Source organism: Dermochelys coriacea, chromosome 3 (genome assembly GCF_009764565.3).
Source record: "Dermochelys coriacea isolate rDerCor1 chromosome 3, rDerCor1.pri.v4, whole genome shotgun sequence".
In the NCBI taxonomy this organism is placed as follows: domain Eukaryota; kingdom Metazoa; phylum Chordata; order Testudines; family Dermochelyidae; genus Dermochelys; species Dermochelys coriacea.
Genome location: NC_050070.1, coordinates 85,611,431 through 85,635,904, shown reverse-complemented (window position 1 = coordinate 85,635,904; position 24,474 = coordinate 85,611,431). Strand labels below are relative to the sequence as shown.

The following is a 24,474-nucleotide window of genomic DNA, read 5'->3' as shown; positions in this document are numbered from 1 at the left end:
TGCCACAGCCCGTGCTTTGAGGAACAGTCTGTGTCCATGTCCTCATCACAATCGTCCTCGTGCTGGCGTCTCTTAGCCCGGTTCTGCACATACTCCAGGATAATGCGCGAGGTGTTTACAATGCTCACAACAGCAGCGGTGAGCTGAGCGGGCTCCATGCTCGCCATGGTATGGCGTCTGCACAGGTAACCCAGGAAAAAAGGTGCGAAACAATTGTCTGCCATTGCTTTCACGGAGGCAGGGAGGGGCGACTGATGATATGTACCCAAAACTACCCTTGACAATGTTTTTGCCCCATTAGGCATTGGGAGCTTAACCCAGAATTCTAATGGGCATTGGACACTGCAGGAACTGTGGGATGGCTACCCTCAGTGCACCGCTCCGTAAATCGCTGCTAGCCACGGTATTGAGGACACACTCCGCCGACTTAATGCGCTTAGTGGCTGTATAAAATCGTCAAGACTGTATAAAATCGATTTCTAAATTGACTTCTATAAAATTGACCTAATTTTGTAGTGTAGACATATCCTTGGAGGTTAAAGAGAATAATTTTTTCCCTCCTCCTTATAACAACCTTTTATGTACTTGAAAACTGTTATCATGTCTCCCCTCTGTCTTCTCTTCTACAGACTAAACAAACCCAATTTTTTCAATCTTCCCTCATAGGTCACGTTTTCTAGAACTTTAATAATTAATTGTTGTTGCTCTTCTCTGGACTTTCTCCAATTTGTCCACATCTTTCCTGAAATATGGCACCCAGAACTGGACACAATACTCCAGGTGAGGCCTAATGAGCTCAGAGTAGAGTGGAAGTGCTTCTTGTGTCTTGCTTACAACATTCTTAGTAATACATCCCAGAATGAGGTTTGCTTTTTTTGCAACAGTGTTACACTGTTAATTCATATTTAGCTTGTGATCACTATGACCCCCAGAGCCCTTTCCACAGTACTCTGTCCTAGGCAGTCATTTCCCATTTTGCATGTATTCAATTGATTGTGCCTTCCTAAGTGGAGTGCCTTCCTAATTTGTCCTTATTGAATTTCATCCTATTGACTTCAGACCATTTCTCCAGTTTGTCCAGATCATTTTGAATTTTAATCCTGTCCTCCAAAGCACTTGCAACACCTCCCAGCTTGGTATCATCCGTAAACTTTATAAGTGTACTCTCTATGCCACTATCTAAATCACTGATGAAGATATTGAATAGAACCAGACCCAGAACGGATCCCTGTGGGATCCCACTCATTATGCCTTTCCTGCCTGACTGTGTACCACTGATAACTACTCTCTGGGAACGATTTTCCAACCAGTTATGCACCCACCTTATAGTAACTCTATCTAGGTTGTATTTCCCTAGTTTGTTTATGGAAAGCTCATGTGAGACAGTGTCAAAAGTCTTACCAAAGTCACTATCCTAAGCCCTAAGCACAAGGCTTGTTACCCTTTCAAAAAAAGCTACTAGTTTGGTTTTACATGACTTGTTCTGGACAAATCCATTCTGGTTGTTACTTATCACCTTATTCTCTTCTAGGTGTCTGCAAATTGATTACTTAATTCTTTGCTCCATTATCTTTCTGGGTTCTGAAATTAAGCTGACTGGTCTGTAATTCCTCATGTAGCCTTTATTCCCCTTTTTCTAGTTTGGCACTATATTTTCCCTTTTCCTGTCATCTGAAATCTCTCCCATCTTTCATGACTTTTTGAAGATAATCGCTAATGGCTGGAACATCTTTTCAGTCAGCTCCTTGAGTATTCCAAGATGTATTTCATCAAGCCCTGGTGATCTGAAAACATCTAACACCAGGGAGACACTCGGGGGATTCGAGGGTTGGAGTGTGCCTGTTGCTAACCTGTGGAATGATTGCACAGCTCAGAGGGGAGTGCTCGTATTGTCTGTGGCCAGTGGGGTTGGGGAGCTGACACACAGCAGGCAAAGACTAGTCTTCCTTGCACTAAGGGCAGCTGGTAGGAAGTTACCTCACAACCCTGGGTACCGCTGGGAAGTGTCACATCAATGCCAAGTATTCACAAAGCATGAGTCAAGCCCCCAAATATGAGATTTGCTTTAAAAATAATGAGAGAGAAAAAGCATGTCAGAGTGGGGTTCTTTTTATTTGTCTTCTGGTCTCTGAGCCTTTTGGTTATGATCAGGTCACATTTTTCGTACTCTTCTCTGAAATTACAAGGACTGGAATCTTATTTTTTTTAAAAAAAATTTCCAGCAGCTGGAGCTTTAAGAAAAATACCAACTATTGCAAGTCTCATGGTAATATTGTGAGAGCTGGCCCCTGGCACTGACTTTCATTTTCCCAGGTGGGTGCTCCACCCTCACTCTGCCCTAAAATCCCACCTCTACTCCGCCCCTTGCCCCGCCTCTTTCTGCCCCTATTCTGCCCCCTCCTCAAGCACCTGCTGGGTTGGTGGTGAGCACCCACTTTTTTTGTGTGGGTACTCCAGCCCTGGAGCACCCACAAAGCCGGTGCCTATGGAGCTGGCAATGCTGTGTATTAGTGAAGAGGAGAACATAGTCATTGGCATGTCTAACAAGGATTGTAAAAGAATGTTACAGTTAATATCTAAGATACCTCTGAAACAGGCAGGGTAACTAGAACCACAATCTGAGCTAGTAAAAATGAAAGTTACCCAGCAGGAGAGATATAGAAGCAAAAGACAAGAAAGAAATTCTCACGGAGTAAAAGGAAGCGCCATAAAGAGGCATCTGAAGAGCACTGAGTTCCCTGGGCAGAAGTGTGACAGGTTTGGCAAGGGATTATACACCACAGGCAAAGTCAGCCCAGTCATAGAATCATAGAATATCAGGGTTGGAAGGGACCCCAGAAGGTCATCTAGTCCAACCCCCTGCTCAAAGCAGGACCAAGTCCCAGTTAAATCATCCCAGCTAGGGCTTTATCAAGCCTGACCTTAAAAACCTCTAAGGAAGGAGATTCTACCACCTCCCTAGGTAACGCATTCCAGTGTTTCACCACCCTCTTAGTGAAAAAGTTTTTCCTAATATCCAATCTAAACCTCCCCCATTGCAACTTGAGACCATTACTCCTCGTTCTGTCATCTGCTACCATTGAGAACAGTCTAGAGCCATCCTCTTTGAAACCCCCTTTCAGGTAGTTGAAAGCAGCTATCAAATCCCCCCTCATTCTTCTCTTCTGCAGACTAAACAATCCCAGCTCCCTCAGCCTCTCCTCATAAGTCATGTGCTCTAGACCCCTAATCATTTTCGTTGCCCTTCGTTGTACTCTTTCCAATTTATCCACATCCTTCCTGTAGTGTGGGGCCCAAAACTGGACACAGTACTCCAGATGAGGCCTCACCAGTGTCGAATAGAGGGGAACGATCACGTCCATCGATCTGCTCGCTATGCCCCTACTTATACAACCCAAAATGCCATTGGCCTTCTTGGCAACAAGGGCACACTGCTGACTCATATCCAGCTTCTCGTCCACTGTCACCCCTAGGTCCTTTTCCGCAGAACTGCTGCCGAGCCATTCGGTCCCTAGTCTGTAGCGGTGCATTGGATTCTTCCATCCTAAGTGCAGGACCCTGCATTTATCCTTATTGAACCTCATTAGATTTCTTTTGGCCCAATCCTCCAATTTGTCTAGGTCCTTCTGTATCCTATCCCTCCCCTCCAGCGTATCTACCACTCCTCCCAGTTTAGTCAGTAGAAGCATGTCCAGGAAATTCACCATCAGCAAAAAGGACATTGGGAGCATGTCTGTCAAAACAAAGGAATCAGAGCTAGCTCAAGAAAAGCTTAGGGATACCTATTTCCTGGGGGGTCTGTGGCCAAAGACAGCATTCATGGCTAGTCTTGAACTGTTAATCTCACACTGAGCACCAGACAACAGCCTCCAAAACACACTAGATTGCCAAACCACTGCAAGCCAACCCAATTCGGTCCTTGTATATATGTATACGATATACGTGCATCTACACACTAATAATTTCACCTATTACTGAGATAGTCACCTCTATCCTGGAACTCAGCAGCCATTTAGCAGCACACAGCTATGCTACACAACTGTTTAAGGCTAGAAACAAAAAAATATGTATTCAGTTTAAAGGCTGTAATTTAGGTCAGCAGTGTTCAGTTAGCCAAAATGGAATTCTACAAAGCACTTTTACCGAGACCAAGACTGCCATGAGAGCCTATCAGATCACAAGGGATAAGGACCGCTGCCACATTATCAACCTCCATAGTCAAAAATCATGAATCATGCCCCAAGAGATCAGGATATTGTCTAAAAACATGAGAGTTTTAAAAAATACATTTGTATTTTTTTAAATTTATTTCTGGTTTCTGAGCCTTTTGGGGGCGCTCATTTCCTGTTTACAAACTTTTCACGCCAACCATGAAGGCTGAAACTTACTCTTTATAAAAACGAAAGCTGAGATTCTCATGAAATCTCAGGTTTCAGAGTAGCAGCCGTGTTAGTCTGTATTCACAAAAAGAAAAGGAGTACTTGTGGCACCTTAGAGACTAACGAATTTATTTGAGCAAAAGCTTTCGTGAGCTACAGCTCACTTCATCGCTGTAGCTCACGAAAGCTTATGCTCAAATCAATTTGTTAGTCTCTAAGGTGCCACACGTACTCACGAAATCTCTTTATTCTGGCATCTGAGGCTATAAGAAAGTCAGCAAAGATCACATGACACAAGAGTTGTCACACTAGGTCTTTCATATGTCTCATCTGAAAACTGCTTATTAATCTGCCAAACTGGGCTGCTGTTAGGCACTTCATGCATTCCTCCCAACCTGGGGTGGGGACCAGGAAGCAAGCTTTACAAAGACTGTTCCCATTTGACGAGAGTTACATAAGTACAACTGTACTTTGTCCATGATGTCAGGGTTCTACCCTGTTTCCTTTGCCAACAAGGAAAGACCTGCTAAATAGGATATGATCCAGAAATAACAAGTTATTGCAGCTCAGATGTCCATTGTTGCCATTTCAGATTTGGGCGGGCGCAACTTTAACAGTGATTCTAGGGGCTACTTAGGCTGCTGAAAACTCTAGTTTTTTTTTCAGATAACTTAGAAATTAGCTGACAAAAGCATTGTATCTAATTCCTATATAAAGAAAGGAAACTAAATAAATATTAGATCCACTCAGATCTAATACTAACATGTTCTGACATCTTGTGACAATTCACTTAAGGGACACTGGTGAGGTGTAAAATTTAATGTATATTCTTACTTCGTTACTGACTCTTGAATAAAACAACTGAAACAATTGTAGAAAAATCTAGATTATTTTCTATCACTTTTTTTTTCCAGTTCACTGAGCTTCGAATAGATCATTTAACTTTTGGAAACATCTCACTAGGGCAAGACCCTGTGAGTTTATACTTCATCTGCTTGGGGTTGTAGGGCTCTTACCCCACTACAAATAATAGACTAGAAAGTGACTTTAAACAGAAGTGAAACTGACACTTTCAAGTCACTTTCATAGTATTTCCAACCCCAAATGTTCAAAAACCAGGAATTAGGCTCACCAAAAATCATGAGATTGGCTTTAAAATCATGAGATTATGTAAAATAGAAGATTTAGTGTTCTTTTTATTTGCCTTCTGCTTTTTGAGATTTTAGGGTGCACTGGAGTCACATTTTGAAGCTTTCGTCATAGGCACAAGGGCTAGCAACTTCATTTTTCTTTAAGAATGAAGGCTGAAATCATCACATATCCACTTGGCTCCAGGAGCTGGGGCTTTAAGGAAAACAATAATTATCATGAAACTCATGACAAAAATCATAAGATTTGGCAACACTGCTTCACTTCTATTTAAAGGTTAGTTACTTTCCAGAAGGCTTTTCAACACAACACTACAGTGACTGAGTTGCAGTTCTCACAGGAGAATATTTAAAACAAACATCAAGAAAGATCCACATTTTAAAGCTGAGACAAAAAAATGAGACTTCTGAGGTATATCAGGGCCTCTACAGGCAGGATAGGAAAATAAACAGGTGCAGAAGCTCTGGGCAGCTTTTCCCCTTGAAAGAAAGTTGAAGTGTCAAATCTTCTAGTCCAGGGGTGGGCAAATGTTTTGTCCAAGGGCCACATCAGGGTTGCGCAACTGTATGGAGGGCCGGGTAGGGGAGGCTGTGCCTCCCCAAACAGCCTGGCCTCGCCCCCTATCCACCCCCTCCCAATTCCCACCCCCCTCAGAACCCCCAACCCATCCAACCCCCCTGCTTCTTGACCCCTGACTGCCCCCTCTCAGGACCCCCCCCGCCCCTAACTGTCCCCTCGGGACTCCACCCACTATCCAACCCTTCCCTGCTCCCTGTCCCCTGACTGCCATGACCCCTATCCACACCCCTGCCCCCTGACAGGGCCCCCAGGATTCCCATGCCTATCCAACCCCCTTTGTTCCCCATCCCCTGACCACCCCCCCAAAACCTCCATCCCATCCAACCTCCCACTGCTCCTGTCCCCTGACTGCCCCGACCCCTATCCACACCTCTGCCCCTAACTGCCCCCCCGGGACCCCACCCCCTATCCAACTCCCCCCAGGTCCCCATCCCCTGACCTCCCCCACCCCCCCCAGAACCTCCACCACATCTAATTGCCCCGTGCTCTCTGTCCCCTGGCTGCCCCTTGGGCCCCCCTGCCCCTTATCTAACCCCCCCGCTCACTGCCCCCTTACCATGCCGGAGCCCGCCACACTGCCCAACAGGAGTGGCGGGCCAGAGTGCTACCTGCACGGTGGCATGGCTGTGGGGGAGGGCGGAGAGGCCGGGGGCTAGCCTCCCCAGGCAGGAGCTCAAAGGCTGGGCAGGACGGTCCCGCGGGCCGTAGTTTGCCCACCTCTGTTCTAGTCCTTAATCCAGTAAAACTTCTATTGCCATCAGTGCCTCCACTCATTCTATATTATCATCACAGTGAACATGGGATAACATTCTCAATAACTATACACTTCATATTTGAATATCTGAGCTATCTTATATGCATTGGCCCAGGAATTACATTTTCTGGCATATTCTGACAGTGCTGAGCACAAACATGGTGCCTAGTGAATAATATAAATCATGACTTTATGGACTTTTGGATGCAATTTCTATTCTTGTTTCTGGAATTGGCCTGGATACAGCTGAAACCCTAAGAATTTGAGACATAAGCACATCTTGTACTCATATAACATTTTCTCATTCCTTCGTTTTCTTGAATTCTCAACAAAAAAAATGACAAAACAAAACGATTTTCAGTTACAAATCTAAAATTGCAGAGCAGCCATTGCTCTCCAACCCAGCCTGGGGCAGAACCTGCCACCGCTTGGGAGTTAAGTGATCTTTTCTCATCTGACTCTCATTTTTCCTCTCTTCATCTTTCCTGACCTCTGTGCTGTTTTTCATGCTGTCAAACATGACATCCTTCCCCATTGGCTGTGACCAATTGCTGGAGTCTCAGAGAACTGGCCAATCAGTTTTGCTCCCATCAATCAGAGTCCTCTTTTTTTGCAGCTCACAGCAGAAAGAGAGAGGATGGTGCAGTGAATAGGGAGCTAGTCCTGAAAGAGTCCCCCATGGACTTACTGTCTGACCTCAGGCCAGTGCCTTAGGGACAGAGTTTCAAAGGTTTTTAGGCACCCAAAGATGCAGCTAGGCATCTAGTGGGGTTTACAAAGCACCTAACCTTCTAGACACTTTTGAAAATCCTGCTAGGGGCCTAAATACCTTTGAAAATCTGGCCTTTAGTCTTTTTCTGCGTGAGTGCTGAATCTGTACAATGGGGATAACAACAAAGGTCTACATCACAGAGGGGCTGTGAGGAGAAATAGGTTAGACACTATGAGGCACTCAGATGCTGTGGTGATGGGGCCACATAAGCAGCAGGGGTAGAGTGGAACTTCTCTGTACCACTGCTATCCCTTCCCTGGATTTTGGCCCCTTCTTTTCACCTACACCCCTCAAATCTCTCTCTTTTCTGAATGTAAACTTGGCTCTGAGGGCTTGGCTGTATTTCTTCTGAGTCCCCTGTGTTCTCCAGCACCCCACCGCTCCCACTTCAGAGGGATTCCTGTTTTACAAACTCATCTAAGGACTTCCAGTTCCTTAATTTAATTACCAGCCCTTTCTTATCTTAATCACCCTGCCTCTATTTTTAAACCACATACTGACTCCCAGCCTCAGGGGCACAATCTGGGAGCCCCATCTTTCTTCTGGAGAACTCACATTCCACACTAATCCTGTGCAGTTAAGAGCTCCACCTGGGAGCACACCTCCTGTATGAAATCCAGGGGGGGCAGGAGCACCCCCCCATGGTGCCCTTGCCATTGTCAGTTTCTGCAAATCCCTCCATGGGTCACTCTATGCAAATCTGCTGCAGAACTCAGAATTCTCCTGCATGTTAAAGTGTGTGTGTTTCATTCTTGCTCTGATTGCATATTTTATTTTTGAGGCACATGAGCCATTCTCACTGAAGTAATTAAGTTATGGGGCTTTAGCCGTAACTTTGCACGAAGTTGGGGCTTGTCTACACTGGCACTTTACTGCACAGCAACTTTTTCCTTGAGGGGGTGTGAAACCCCAACCCCCCCAGAGCGGTGCAAGTTTCAGTGCTGTAAAGCGTCAGTGTGGACAGTTCACCAGCTCTGGGAGCCGCGCTTCCAGCACCGGGAGCTATTCCCCTCGGGGAAGTGGGTTTCTTATAGTGCTTTAACATTGCTAGTGAAGATGTGCCTTTAGTTTTGTGTGTGGTGGAGGACTGACTCTCGGCTTTCATGAACTGTAGTGGCGAGTGTGACAGAAATGTTTTTTAATGAACACATTAAATTAATCAATCAACCCTTTGAGCTTGATTCATCTGCACAGGTGGAGGACAGTAGAGGTGTGGAAGATGCATATATAAATCCTCACCAGCAGGGACAGCTGTGGCCTAAGGGGCATTCCCTCCCAGGCAGGGCAGATAGTTTTTGCCCTGTTGCCCTCCCTGCTGTTTCCATCAGTGGAGGGCAGCTTTAAAACAGTCCACTGGAGCCTAGTTAGCAGAGACTGCCCAGTAGGGGGCCTGCAAGCTGGTGTCAATTTAGGTAAGACCAGCTGCTTTGTGATAAAACCCTGTCTGGAGAGGATAAATTATGGTCAAACCTGAGCCTTTCCTGGCCTGGTTCTCTCATCTTTCTGTCCTGGCTACGAGGAAGTCAGTTCAGAAATTCAACCTCTGCTACGGCTCATTAGAATCAGTGAGTGTCAGACAGGAGGAGGAATCAGGGTTAGTTCTCTGGCTGATGCGTATATACAATGGAGGAGCAGGATCCTGTAAGGCCAAATGTTTTGCAGAGACCGAAGATGCTCTTTAAGCCTGCTGATAGCAGAACAACGTTTCCACTACAGCTGGGATTTCTTTTTTTTTTTTTTTGCATTAAAAGTTTAATTTAAAAAATGACTTCCTCCCCCCAATTTTAAAAATGACTTATTTTTCCAATACCACGTCCTTTGTGCAAAAAATTTTTAACAATCAGTAACTTGGTTACTGAAATCATTTTTGAAGTAGTTATCAAAATGCTTTATTTACTCAAACCCATGTTCTTGCTGAAAACTGGGATTTTGGTCAATGAAAACTTTCAGAAAAGATTAGATAATATTTCAGTAAAAATGGTTACATACAATGGACCCATTTCAAACACTGAAAAATGGCAACAGTGAAATGTAATTTCCATTTTTCACTAAATCGTTTTCCTCTTTTGCAAACGTCTTGTGTTCATACAGGTCCGGTAACCTGGCAGTTTCTATGTGCAGATGGTCCTGAGTTGCAAAGCTTCTGTCCATCTCAGAATTCTTCCAAATTTAGGGTTGGAGTGATGATTAAATATTAAGTAAATGTAAGTGCTCTGGAGACACTAAACAGCGTAAAAATACAGTCAGAGCAAGGAATGGGCATATGCTTATACTGCCCAAGGGGCATCAGGTCCTCTTGGCTTGATGGACTTACCATTTCTTGGTTTATGCAGAGTCCTAAACACCTGTAATTCTTATTGAGGTCATTGGGAGCAGTGGGTGCTCAGGATTGTACCCTCATGTACAGAGGAGGACCCATTAATCTGTGACCTAGATCACAGAATATTTATGCATACCCTAGTTGGAGGGAGTCACTGGACTGGAGCTATTGTTGTCACTCTCATCCTAGGGCCAGAAATGTCTTAATGTCAAAGCACAGAAGGATTTTACGCCCTCCTCTCCCTCCCCACGCCCCCTCCCAAGGCATAATCAAGACAACAGGGACCAACATCTCCCTGCAAACAATTTTTGGATGGAAGTATAGAAGCAGGTATCCTATACCCTGAAAATGTAAAGTCTATTTTCTGGGACAAAAGTCAGCAAGTAAACTATTCTCTGAGACAAAGAATCAACTAGAACGTAGAACGCTAGACAAAGACATTTTCCATCTTATACCTAGATTCATAGATACTAAGGTCAGAAGGGACCATTCTGATCATCTAGTCCGACCTCCTGCACAGCGCAGGCCACAGAATGTCACCCACCCACTCCTATGAAAAACCTCACCTGAACCCCCACTCTCAGTATTTGTTTATCTGTATTGTGTTTTGCTTCATTGTTCAGTCCTTAACTTGCCTTCTCTCTCTGTGCGGACGATTGTAAATCTTTTAATTCCATTTTCCCTAACCCTGGAAAGGCCCATGCCCAGGAATAGACCTTACGTGTCCACAACGTCCTGTGGTCTTTAGCGGGAACTACTCCCACACGTAAAAGTTGGTGGGATCCAGCCCTATTTTATTTTCTGACTCTTGTTTACAATAGATTGCAGAACTAAGAAGAAAGAACTTCTAAAAAATTGCATTGGATGTGACACCTTAAAAACCTGTTGGAATTCTTTTCTGCCCTCCTTCTAGCATATGGCTAAGCCAAAGATCGCAGTTGTTGGTGCTGGGTTGATTGGCCTCTCAACAGCAGTGTACATTTCAGAATCTATCTCCAAGTGCTCTGTGACTGTAATTTCGGACAAATTTACTCCCAACACAACGAGTGATGTAGCAGCCGGAATGCTTATTCCACACACTTATCTAGGTGAGTGAAACCGCTGTTCGGCTCATAGCTCAAACTTCAGAACGATGTGGATTAAAGTTTTTTTTAAGTTTAAACTTTGTTCTTCAGATGATACCAAAGAGAAATTATTCCATTTGATAGATTCTAAACTAATCAGATTCGAATACTATGTCTGCAGTCTTTATTTTACGAACAATAATAAATTATGCCAAGGAAACCCCCAGTGTTTTGATGCTTAATCACCTGTTCTTGTTCCATTTTCAGTCCTAAGGTGTTTGGAGATATTTTCAGCTCTTTAAAGGTGTGTGCGCGCGCACGCACGCGTGTGTGACACCCCAGGGATCTCTTCATGCCAATCAGCAGAGAGCACATATGGATATATGCACCGAAGAGTGACATGAGGTGTATACTAAGAATCTGTAGCCCACTGGTTGTCAGTCATTGTGAAATGTATATATACTAAAAGTTATATTCTCAAAGTCTTGGAGTTAAGGCAGGTCACCAGGAAGTTTCATACCTGGAAATGTTCCTTTCAGGAAGGAGGCAGCAGACACCTATCTGTCTGGTTATTTGTGTAGTGTGTATTGTATGCCTCACCATGTAGCCCTATTTGCATATTGAGCCAGGCGCAAAAGAAGAGATTGTGAAATCTACATGAAACAAAATTCACAGGATGGAACAGCCAGCAGAGCAGTCTGCTTAAGATTAAAGACAAAGGATTATTAGCGTATATCTGCGAATACAAGGAAACAGGCAAGTAGACAGCTTGTCTGTCTCATGAGAGGAAGGTTAAGGCCAAACCTGGCTGTAAAATGCTACAGGAATTTTGGATGAGCAATATTCTATGAGACATGAGTTTATCTTGTTAATTAAGTCTAGGCTCTAGAATGCATGTTATGCTTTTGTTTTATATATAAACATTTGTTTCCAGTGCTACTTCTTGCTGCTACTTGAATCTTTGTGCTTTGTTAAATAACTGTATACTTGATTTTACTAAACACACAGCACAGACATGGGTAAAGTGCAGTGAATTAAATGGAATAGTGATCTGAGGTGGAACTGATAAGCTGAGGTGCACTGATTCTTTAGAATCCCATGAGCGTCTAGGGGAGCAAGGGCTGGACCCTCCAGGTGGATGCTTGGAGAGCCTGAGGTTTGGAGTGTGCCTGTTGCTAACCTGTAGAGAAACAGCAGGGCCTGCAAGACCTAGAAAGAAGTGCTTGTGTTGCCTGTGGCAGGGAGTTGACCGCCAGCAGGCACAGAGAAGGCTTCCTCACCCTAAGGGCAGATGATAGCAAGGTGACTCAACTCTTGACACTCCCCCCGGAGTGTATCAGTGTGCAGATGTTAGTGTTAATGAAAGTACCCCTGTTTCAGTAATTACTGTGGTCTGATGTTTGCTGAGAGAATAGATATAATTACATAGAATACCCTGGCCTGCATTGGGGAAGGGTTTACAAGGGAACTTAGGAGAGATTGTGTCTCAGGGATGGGAGGGAAGAAAGGGAAGAAAAAGGGAAAAAAAAAAAAAAAAAAGACAGGAATCACTAAATTAAAGGCTCCTCCAGCAACTTTAACCTGACTGGCACACCTTGTATGCTTTTACCATATGCATTTTATGACATGAACAATATATTGACCTACACATGTAACCAATGTCCCATAGGCAAAAGTACTGCCTATGGGAAAGAGGCTGAGTTCATGTTTAGGAAATATAAACTTTAAGATTACATTTTAAAAATAAGAAAATGAAAGTACCCATCCTCAGGCCCTGATAACTTCAGTAGGGTAGGATTATGTGCTAGTGGATCCCAGTGCAGAATTGGGGCCTTATGTGCAGTAGAATATATTTTCCACTAATATATAGTTCAATCAGCAGGGTATGCATTGATTTTTTGGGATATAGTTCAGTCTTGTAATGTGTAACAACAAGATTAAGAGAGTAAATATGAAGGCCCCAACACTGCAAGCTGCTAAGCACTGTCATCTCCCTTTGAAGACCAATGCAGTCCTGGAGAGTTGAGGGCAATTAGCACCTTATAGGAGGCATGCATTACCTTATAGCACTGGACTTTATAAATACTAAAATAGAGGTTTAATTCCTATGTATTTTGGGTGTTCAGGACAGTGTATACTTTTACCTGGTCATGTACAAAGTTTTACCAATGTAGAAAATTTTCTATTTCTGGTTTCTCTGATGCCTACCTTTCTCAGCTGATGCAGGTTTGGGAGTCTTTTCCTGATCTACCTTCTCCCTCCATTTTAGTTTTTTTTTTTTTTAAACTTTATTTCATATGTACAGGCATACCAATTCATCAGCAGAAGCAGTGGATTAGGGAGACCTTTGACTATCTTTTTGAAATCAATAATTCATCAGAGGCTTCAGATGCTGGCATTCATCTGGTGTCTGGGTAAGAAAGGAACTCAAAATAGATTTTTAGTATTTTTATGCTATATACTGTAATAGGCAGGGTGACACTCCATCCAGTACTTAAGGGACATTGTTTCTCTGGAGTGTCTCGTGACCCATATTCAAAAGAAGCTACAGTGTTAAGATGCATTTGATTACATGAAACGAGTTTTCAAACAAAAATCATTCAAAGGCTCATACAAAACAAAACACTCTGGGCTGGTGTCTCAAATATAAGTTGTAGCCCATATCTTCCCTACATTCCTCCTTTAGTTGCTTGAAATGTAGGTGGTCATCCTAGTAATGGGAGATGGAATGTTGTAGGATCTTTCAGATATCGTAACTAAATATAAAACATAGTAGGTTTGCTGCCCACCATTCCTACAAAGATTTGTCTACTCAGTTTGTGACTTTGCTGGCACCTGGAAGAAAGTATGATCAGGCACTGCATGAAGATGCAGCCAAGAAGCTTGTAGCCTTTAAAAAGAGAGCCTGAGTCAAGCCTGGTCTACACGACAGGACAGAGTTAGATTGACATAAGGCAGCTTACGTCGACCAATTATATCAGTGTCTACACTACAGCCTTGCTCCTGCTGATGCAAGTGCCCTATTACACTGACATAATAATTCCGCTCCACGAGAGACGTAGGGCTTACCTCGGTGTAGTTAGAGCAACGCATTGTCTGTTTAGACACTGCAGGTTACATACACCGGCTGTTGGCCATCATTCATGTCAATTTCGCAGCTCTGTGCAGGAGCCATGAAATTAAGAAAGCAAGCCTGAGCTATAAGCCAGGTTGTCACCCCAGCTGCTTCTGGGCTTCCCACTTTGAGCCAGGCTGAGGACCAGACTCCCCACGAGCCCAGCAGCTGCTTCATCTCCCAGCAGGGAGCTGAGAGCCCTAGGGGCAGCCAGGCCCCCATGGGAGAACGGGAAGCTGAAACCCTGGGAGGGGGAGGGGCAGTTGGGCTCCTGGTGGGGAGCTGCACGTGGAGCTGAGAGCCCAGACTCTCAGCTCCCCACCCCCTTAAAAGGGTGGAAGTGCTCCTGGTGTGGATATGCACCACCAACAGAAGGAGGGTCATGTGGATCCTGAGTAATTACCATGGTGGTTCTAAGTTGACCTAAAATAGGTCAACTTAAGTTTGTAGTATAGACATGCCCTTAGTAGCTACTCAGCAGAGGTAGAATTAGTACTTTCCTAGGAGTGTTGTGTAGAAAGCTGGGTAAAAGTTTGGATTTTAAAGGTGGGGGGAGAAAAGGTGTTAGCTATAGATGTTAAATGGGGCAGTGTAAACTAGTGGGGCCGCCCCTCCGCGTGCACACCTGAGGGAGGCCTCACCTCCTTGCAGTTTGGGTCTGCTAAAGCCTTCTCCAGACAGGAAAAAGGAGAGAATTAGCCATTCTCAAGGGGCCCCTCCTTCAAGCGGGGGTGGGCCACACAGTCTGGGCTCTGGCCTGTTACCAGGGAGAGCTGTAGCAGTCTAGCCACCTAGCTGTTAAACAGGGTGGGGTAGTCAATTGTCAAGGGTGTGGTCTGCAAAGGGCCAGAGCAGCAGCAGTTTGTTCACCTGGTCACTAGGCAAGGTGGGGTAGAAGACAGCCAAGGCTCTGACCTACAATCAGGCAGAGCTGTTGCAGCTCACTTGCTCAGCCTTTAAGCAGGCTGGGGCAGCAACCAGTCAGGGCTCTGGCCTGCAACCAGGCAGAGCTGTAGCTCCGGTCCAGGCTACGGGGCTCCAGTTTGGGGTGAGCACCACCATCAGTCAAGGGGGCTCTGGTTTGAGCAGAGGAGCACAGGTCTCCTGGCCTACAGAGGGGGAGTACTGCCACCGTAGGGGTGGGGTGACGGGGGGGGACAGGACGTGGGCCCATCCAACTCCACTGTGTCCAAACCCAGGGCCTTAACAGTGGTGGAATAATCCACCACTGTGTCAGCAGGGATCCGCCTGCAACACGCTGACCTGGTTTCAGGCTCGCCCTCCACCAGACTACTGCCTGGTTTCCCTAGGCTGCTTCCTTCTCTCCCCCTCGGGTGTACCTGGTTCCAAGGGTCAGCCTCAATCTCCTCTGGGTACACGGCCAAGGGTAGTGGTAGCAGCATCAGGGCTCCACGGAGGCTCAGCAGGCTTGGGCAAAAGCAGTTTTTGGTGCTCAGCCCTAGCAGCAGGGAAGAAGTATCTATCTCCTCCAACAACTTCCTCCCACCTGAGCAGCTGGGCTGACCTTTTATAGCTCCCCTTCCTGTCCCACCCCTCTGCTTCCAGTGTGTGGGCGTGGCACTTCTGGCTCCTCCCACCAGGCGGTGTGTGGTGTTCCCTCCATGTCTGCATCTGAGGAAGGTTGCACCTCTTCGCTACAGGCAGGAATTCCAGAGTTTAAACTCTGAAGGGGAGCAAACTTTGTACCTTACCTGGAGATGGGCCCAAGCAGTGGCATTGTAATGCAGATCTGGATTTGAGCCCATCTCTAAATTTAACTTGGTGTGGAATTTAGTTAGTGAATTCATGGGGATTAACCTAGAATCTCTGCAACAAGATTCAAGACTGGAGAGTAAATGGAGCACAGAAAGGATGTTATTTTAAAGGCTGATGTTGTCATTCTCCAGTATTTAGTTTTAAATGAGAACCATGAAAATAAGAGGACACAGGACACAGTGGACTGCTATGTCCTCCATACCTCCACTCACTGCATTTAATGTATTTAGCCCTGTGTTAACCTGTTATTCTCCCTGGTGCCCCCTCTCCCCCTGCCCCATTTAGTGATTTTTAACTTGGCTCCATTACCCCAAGCCTTACTCTGCCCTCACCCTTAGGTCCAAGTCCTACTAAGACTCCCCTAAATCTTATGGCCAATTAAATAATTATCATCTGTGACTCACGAGGTCTTTTACTTTGTTACTTTCTATCTGTCTAAACTCTAGAGATCCTGCTGACCAATGGAAGAAGATTACTAATATTTTTAAATTAAGATCAAAATGAATTGTGTCACATGAATCCAAGTGTGTCTAAGTCTATCCTCTTCTCTTCCATGTCCTTTAGCTGGCAGATCTTTAAAACCATTCCTGATGAAGTGTTACCATTCTGGTCTGATGTTGTCCTGGGATTTCGTTCAATGACTGAAGAGGAGCTGAAGAAATTTCCACAGCACAGATTTGGTCAGGCTTTTACTACACTGAAATGTGACTGCCCATCCTATCTGCTATGGTTGGAGAAAAGGTTGGTTTTGATGGGTGTAGCTGATGTTTCCTGAAAGGAAAGGGTTGGGAATATTCCTTTGATTTAATGGATTTTAAAATCTTTCCTTCCTTTCTGGGAGAAATGGAGACTGATCTTCTGTGCATTTCCCCTGGGTTACACATATATCCCCTTTTGCAAAAATTTAAAGGCCATGGGAATGAGTTTCATTAAACCTAAGGGCATTTTTCACAACTCTGGTAGTGTCCAGTTGTTGTAAAATGGAGGAATGTTATATTTACCATTTTAATGCCCCATTACATGGGCAGAGTGTTGTGAAGTGGCTTTAATGTAACTGAGAATAAGGCCCCCGTTTTCAAAATCTTCTAAAACTATCCCTTAGATGCTCCCTGCTGGGTTGGTGCACAAGGGAGCAGAAAGTGCACAAAGCCTCCCCTTTTTATATCTGCATGCAATGACAGGGTAATTTCAGTCCTGAGTGCAAGGACACCTCCAGCCAGGTGAATATCCACAGAAGCATTAGCCTCCCCAAGTAGGCAAGGAACCATGGTCCTTCTCCTACATCAGTGAAACAGAGCTGGCTAAGTACACCAGGGAGCCTATATACCTTATACCAGGCTGACTCAGGTACTGCAGCTGCAGTCCCCCTCCAGATAATGCATACAGGTAGATGATTATACATTCTGGAGCTCTTGCTGGGGCAATTCAGCACCATCCTCAATGAAGGACTGTGTTTTGATGGCTCAATCAATTTCTTCAAGGGAGACATTCACTGAGCATTGGGGGAACTATCTTATGCACCTGATCCACATACATTTACAAGGGGAATCGTGCAGGATTTGGATGTGGAAAGCGGATTTCTTGAGAGCAGCCATATTCCTGGTCCTGTCCTTTCATAGATTCACAGATTCTAAGGCCGGACGGGACCGTTGTGATCATCTCCTCTCTGATCTCCTATGTAGTACAGGCCATAGAACTGCCCCCAGATAATTCCTACAGCAGATCTTTTGGAAATACATCCGCTCTTGATTTAAAAATTGTCAGCAATGAAGAATCCGTACAAGCCTTGATAAATTGTTCTAATGGTTAATTACTTTCACTGTTAAATTTTTTTGCCCTATTTCCAGTCTGAATTTGTCTAGCTTCAACTTCCAGCCACTGGATCATGTTAAACCTTTCTCTCTGAGATTCAAGAGCCCATTATTCAATATTTGTTTGTCATATAGGTACTTACAGACTGTAATAAAGTCATCCTTTAGTTTTTTCTTTGTTAAGCTAAATAGATTGAGTTCCTTGAGTCTATCACTTTAAAGCATGTTTTCTAATTCTTTAATCATTTCTCATAGCTCTTCTCTGAATCCTCTCCAATTTATCAACACCCTTCTTGAATTGTGGGCACCAAAACTGGACAAAGTATTCCAGCAGTGGTTGCACCGGAGCCTAATATAGAGGCAAAATAACCTCTCTACTCCTACTGAAGATTCCCCTGTTTATGCATACTAGGATCGCATTAGCTCTTGTGGCTACAGCATCACATTGAGAGCTCATATTCAGCTGATTATCCACAATGACCCCCAAATCTTTTTCAGAGTCACTGCTTCCCAGAATACAGTCCCCCATCCTGGAAGTATAACATACATTCTTTGTTCCTAGATGTGTACATTTAGCCATATTAAAATGCATATTGTTTGTTTGTGTTCAGTTTACCAAACGATCTCAATTGCTTTGAATCAATGACCTGTTCTCTTCATTATTTAGCACTCCCACAATGTTTGTGTCATCTGCAAACTTTATTAGTGATTATTTTATGTTTTCTTCCAGTATTGATAAAGATGTTAAATAGTGTAGGGCCAAGAACCAATTCCTGCAGGACCCCACTGTGAACAGATCTGTTCAATGACAATTCCCCATTTACAATTACATTTTGACACCTATCACTTAGCCAGTTTTTAATCCATTTAATGTGTGCCAGGTTAATTCTAGTGTTTTAATCAAAATGTTATGACACCAGGACAAATACCTTAGAGGCATCTATGTAATCTTGTAATCTCATCAAATTTGTAATCTCATCAAAAAAAGATATCAGGTTAGTTTTACAGGATGTTTTCTATGAACCCATGTTGATTTTCATTAATTACATTAACCTCCTTTAGTTCATTATAATTAGGTCTGGTATCAGCCACTCCATTATCTTGTCCAGGATCAGAGTCAAGCTTACAGCCTATAAGTACCCAGATCATCCCACTTGCCCTTTTTAAAAACTGCACAATGTTAGTTTTTTTCCCAGTCTTTTGGAACTTCCCTAGTGCTCCAACACTTATTGAAAATCAGCATTAATGGCCCATCAAGCTCCTCAGCCAGTTCTTTTAAAATTCTTGGATGCAAACCATCAGGATCTGCTGAAATGAAAGTTCAAAATGTCTAACTTTAGTAGCTTCTGTTTAACATCCTCCAGAGTGGATACTAGTGGAGTAGAAAAAGTGTTATCTTCTGTCTTTTCTCTGCCATAAGTCAAATGAGCATTCAGATGTTCCTCATTTGCCAGTGTATAACTTCCAAAATACATCCCACCAGCTCTTGAAAATGGTAAAAGATGCTAATGCTTTGCAAGCCTTTGTCACAAACCAAAGGTGATGTTTCGAAGTCTCTAGCCTCACAGGTTTTGAGCTATGAAATGACAAAAACTGTCAGGAGAATTTGAAAATCTGGGAAAATGCCTCCTGTAATTGGCTGGGCCAATTCATTTCTGATTTGGTCAAAAACCTCTCTTCTGCGCAAATCACCTCACAAACTATTCTGGAATCAGGAGCAGAAAGGATTAAAAAAATCCAGGTACTATCTTTGTGTATTATCATCTTGTAGAAAACCTTACAGAAATATTTGCATGTGCAAAATGCTTGGCACAAATTAAGGCTTTAAAATGTATGCCTGGGCAGAAAAAAGTCTTACAGTTCATGTTTTTCCTTCTGAAGACCAATTCTCCTCAAGCCACATCAATTTCAAAGAATTTTAGCAGAGTCAGAAAACAGATCCTATAATGTGTATGTATAATCCATTTAAATGCGCTTAAAAAGAGCAAATAATGTTTGTCATTTCACAGGCATAGTGACTGGATACAAGGTGATTTGATGTTAGGTAGTAAAATGTGTGTCTACATCTTGGAACAAATTGCCAGATAATGGGCTTGTTTGATTATGTTCCATGCCATTGAACCACATGAAATAACATTTCTTGTTTTTTAGCAGCAAGCATAAGTGGGAGTATTCTTGTACTGCCAATGCTATCCGACTTCTGTACTGTTACACAGGAACACACACTTGCCATGTTTCATTGCTTAACTGATACTGAAAATTGTACTAAGGAACAACTAAATCACTGACTCCATTTAGTATCTGTCAGGCTGCTTCACCACAAAGGCTTCTGCTGTTTCCTTATTCCTGTTTCAGACTCTTCTCATTTCCCAAAGGATGTAGTCTAATAAGATGATCAAGTCGTGCCCCCCCCCCCCCATGAGTACCAGGAAAGAGAGCATAGTAAATATGTAACTATTTTGCAAACCTAAGTGATCTGAACAATATTTATGGTACCTTGCCTTACTGCACAAAAGCATTTACCATACTCTCTTTCTTATGTCACAGTTCAAGAACTTTCTCCCTCTACCTTGTCTGAATTCTGCAGAATGTTTAGTAGTTTTTGTACTAATATATTTTTGCAGTAAGATGACAGAATCTCAAATGCTACGGGTGAGATCCCACTAGAGAGAGTTAATCTCTACCTATTAGACAGATTAGGAGCTGGTCCTGCAGGGAGAACCCTACATTTAAGCCATGCTCAAAATGAAACTTAGGTTGAGATTTAAATTAACAATAAATGTAAACCCCAGGAAAAGGATGAGTTTTTGATGAGAGAATGGCATGCATGCCTAACATGAAGTCAAACAGATCTCTTTACAGATATTAAACCAAGTCATCCCATCCTTTGTGAGATCGCCACTTTAAAACACCCAGAGTAAATTGAAGTTAATACCTTCTGTATCTCTCTATAAATGAGGCCTGATTCCTTTCTTCCTTATGCAGTTATAAATAGTGTCATATTTGATAGCAACCCTGAAGACAAAGTGACGTAAGTGATGAATTTGGCTTCAAGTAACAGGTACCTTAGAAATGTATGTAGTTAAATACTACTAATAATATAATAAATACTTGTATAATATAAAAGTGACATTTTGCCCATCCTTAGGCTGCATGAACTGCTCAGTTTTGGAGCTATCATAAGAATGAATTCATGAGAGCTCTATCACATCTTTTTTGACAGAGTATCTCTGTAATATTTGTATACCTGATATATTTTGCCCTGTCCAATCTTATAAACAAATGAAGAGCCTTTTGTTCGCAATGTCTTAATTCCAACAGCCAAATCAGACAAGTCATAAACAAAAGCCCTGTGCTATCTATCTCTGATTTTTCTTCAATTTTCTATTCTTCTGTGTCTTAAAGAGTCTCTTATTTACTTGACTTCTGTAAAAATAATCAAGGTGATCTATTAATAGTTAATTGTCATGCTTTACCTCCAGTGTTTCTTTTTAGGTTGAAAGGAAATGGCAGTCAGGTGTATGCTAGACGAATCGAAGATCTGTGGGAACTACATAGCAAATATGACATCGTTGTCAACTGTTCAGGCATTGGATCCAGAGAACTCATGGGTGACTTGGAGATATACCCTGTCAGAGGTCAAGTACTCAAGGTCAATGCTCCTTGGGTGAATCACTTCATCCGGGATGGGGACGGTTTAACCTATATCTATCCAGGAATACACAATGTAACATTAGGTGGGACAAGGCAGAAGGATAACTGGAGCTTGTCCCCAGATCCTAGAAGTAGCAAAGACATATTTGACAGATGTTGTGCTCTTGAACCCTCACTTCAAAGAGCCCAGGACATAAAGGAGAGGGTGGGTCTGAGGCCATCTAGGTTAGCTGTGAGACTGCAGAAAGAGATACTAGTCCATGATGGGAAAAAACTGCCCGTGGTCCACAACTATGGACATGGTTCGGGTGGCTTTTCAGTGCACAGGGGCACTGCCAAAGAGGCTGCTCGACTGGTGGGAGAATGCATTGCTGCTCTGGAAGGGTCCTCTTCAAAGGCAAAGTTATAATCACTGGGGCCTCCTTTTCAGTTATTGGTAGGTTATAATAAATCTACTAGTAATACCTTTGGAATGTTATTCTATAAGCAATGGGAAAAACTGCATGCCACATTCTGACCTGCAGCCAAGTGCTTGTTTTGTGAAAAGTGTTTGGCCACAAGTGATAGGGTGTTTTTGTCTTTCATCATTTTTCTGTGTCAGTTCACTCGAGAGCATAATGATTGTCTGATTTCACCCACATAGCCGTTGTTGGAGCATTTGATGCACTGGTTGATGCACAACACATATAAGACCCAAGGATCTTGAAAGGTGTGCTGTGGGAGGTATAGATTTGATAGAGACACTAGTTTTATGTCTGGTTTCAGAGTAGTAGCCGTGTTAGTCTGTATTCGCAAAAAGAAAAGGAGTACTTGTGGCACCTTAGAGACTAACAAATTTATTTGAGCATAAGCTTTCGTGAGCTACAGCTCACTTCATCGGATGCATTACAACCATCTGTAACCCCAAACCCCTCCTTTTTCCTATGACTGTGGAGGTGTTAATGGGCCATTTCATTTTGAATGGTCCCTTGCAACATACATGAACTCCTGTGCTTAACAATCTATTCCACCTTGTGAGACTCTGATTACCTTTTACAGACCTGAAGAAAATCTCTATGTAGCTTGAAAGCTTGTCTCTGTCTCTTCCACCAACAGAAGTTGGTTCAATAAAAGATTATTTTCTCACACACCTTGACTCTCATATCCTGGGACCAACAGGGCTATAACAAAACTGGAAAACAACAATGGGTGATTTCATATGGTCAACTGAAAGGTACCTTCTCTCTCATAGATCCTATCCAGAGGTTGGCCAAGCACAACAATCCTTCACTACGCCATAAACATAATGACAAAGCACCTACTGATAAATTTGCTGTTCCAAACTCTCTTCCTTTTCACTGTCTTCTCTGTTCACTTTCTTTTATTGCAAAACATCCTTCCTTTTACCAGCATATTACTGCAGTCTGTGATAGTCACTGCAGTTGGATTCAGACATGCAGGTACCCAGCATGAGCAGCACAGAAAATCCCTAAGGGAGAAATATTTTACAGAAAATCCTATAGGGGGTGATTACATCTATCAAATATACCTAGGGTTAATATTATGCCCATCACTGGGTAGCTGGCACTATGTTAAGTAACAGGGTTTCGGTACTGTAAACAGCAGTAGGACATTGTACATCAGCAGGCTCTAGATTTTGATATTGGAAATAAAACAATGTTCAGTGGGTTTGAATTACATTTGCAAATGGCTGTCTCCGTTTCCATGCATCCGAAGAAGTGAGCTGTAGCTCTCGAAAGCTTATGATCTAATACATTTGTTTGTAAAGCATCGCTTTAAATCTGTGAAATAAGATTAGATAACTTTCTAATTATGATATGCTTGAATCCAGTTTGTGGGAGAAATTCCACAGCCTGTGTGTACAGGGATTCAGGCTTGATGGCTGTAGTGGTCCCTTTGTAGAATCACGTGGAACTTTCCAGATGTTCTGAGGATTACATTTTTCTTGAACCTCCTAGAATGTTGTCAGCCATGCCCACACAGGTATATAAGGGGTGGGGAGTCACCAGTCTGTCAGTGAGATATAAGAACAAACTAAAGTGAGAGCTATAGGTGCCAACTCCGTGGGTGTTCCGGTGCTGAAGCAACCACGGGAAAAAAATGGCGGGTGCTCAGCACCCACCACCAGCCCCCCCATCAGCTCCTCCCACTCCCTCGCAGCACCTCCCACCTGCCGGTGGCCCCACGGATCAGTGCCTCCCCCTTCCTCCACGCATCTCCTGTGTTCCGCAGATCAGTTGTTTAACAGTGTGCAGGAGGTGCTGGGGGCCGAAAGAGGAGAGAGGGGTTGGGAAGAGGCAAGGCACGAGTGGGGGTTTGAGGGAAGGGTGGTATGGGGGCAGGGTCTGGGGCGGGAAGAACGGGGGGGGCAGGAAGAGGCATGGCAGGGGTGTGGGCTTGGGTGAAGTGGAGATGGGGCAGAGTTTGGGATGGAGCAGGGGTCGAGCACCCCCCCGGGGACACAGGAACTTGGTGCCTCTGATGAAAGCTGTGATATTGTGAATCTTGTTTTATTGTGTAATTGTGAAAGTGTACTTGTGTTTTAAGACTTGAAGAGTGTAAGTAGTGACTAATAAAAGACATATTTAATGAGACACCAGAAATATTTATCAAACCCCTATCAACATAACAACATACAAGAAATACTGTTACTTCTTTTGCTATGTATCAGAGGGGTAGATGTGTTAGTCTGTACCCACAAAAACAATGAGGAGTCCGGTGGCACCTTAAAGACTAACAGATTTATTTGCGCATAAGTAAAAAAATCCCACTTCTTCAGATGCATAGAGTGAAAATTACTTATGGATACAGGCATAAATATTTTGGCACATGAAGAGAAGGGAGTTACCTTACAAGTGGAGAACCAGTGTTGACAAGGCCAATTCAATCATGGTGGATGTGGTCCACTTCCAATAACTGATGAGGAGGTATCAATACCAAGAAAGGGGAAATTGCTTTTGTAGTGACCCAGCCACTCCCAGTCCCTATTCAAGCCCAAATTAATAGTGTTAAGTTTGCAAATGAATTGTAGCTCTGCAGTTTCTCTTTGAAGTCTGTTTTTGAAGTATTTTTGTTGAAAGATGGCTACTTTTATATCTGTT

The 24,474-nt window shown here is 43.5% G+C and overlaps 1 protein-coding gene across 8 annotated transcripts in view; it reads left to right on the top strand.

Moving 5' to 3' along the window:
- DDO (D-aspartate oxidase) overlaps positions 1-22,171 on the top strand; it is a 46,746-nt gene extending 24,575 nt beyond the window's left edge. For 3 of the 8 annotated variants that reach the window (XM_038397453.2, XM_038397448.2, XM_038397447.2), the window contains 4 exons: positions 10,867-11,041; positions 13,323-13,431; positions 16,473-16,649; positions 21,215-22,171. In XM_038397453.2, the coding sequence (XP_038253381.1) occupies positions 10,870-11,041; positions 13,323-13,431; positions 16,473-16,649; positions 21,215-21,782 (1,026 nt within the window). In that variant the 5' untranslated portion in view covers positions 10,867-10,869 and the 3' untranslated portion in view covers positions 21,783-22,171. Of the gene's footprint in view, positions 1-9,724; positions 9,838-10,774; positions 11,042-11,284; positions 11,471-13,322; positions 13,432-16,472; positions 16,650-21,214 lie in introns of those variants that run through there. The other 5 variants (XM_038397449.2, XM_043510823.1, XM_038397450.2 and 2 more) reach the window with 5 other exon arrangements.
- The last annotated feature ends 2,303 nt before the right edge of the window (positions 22,172-24,474 follow it).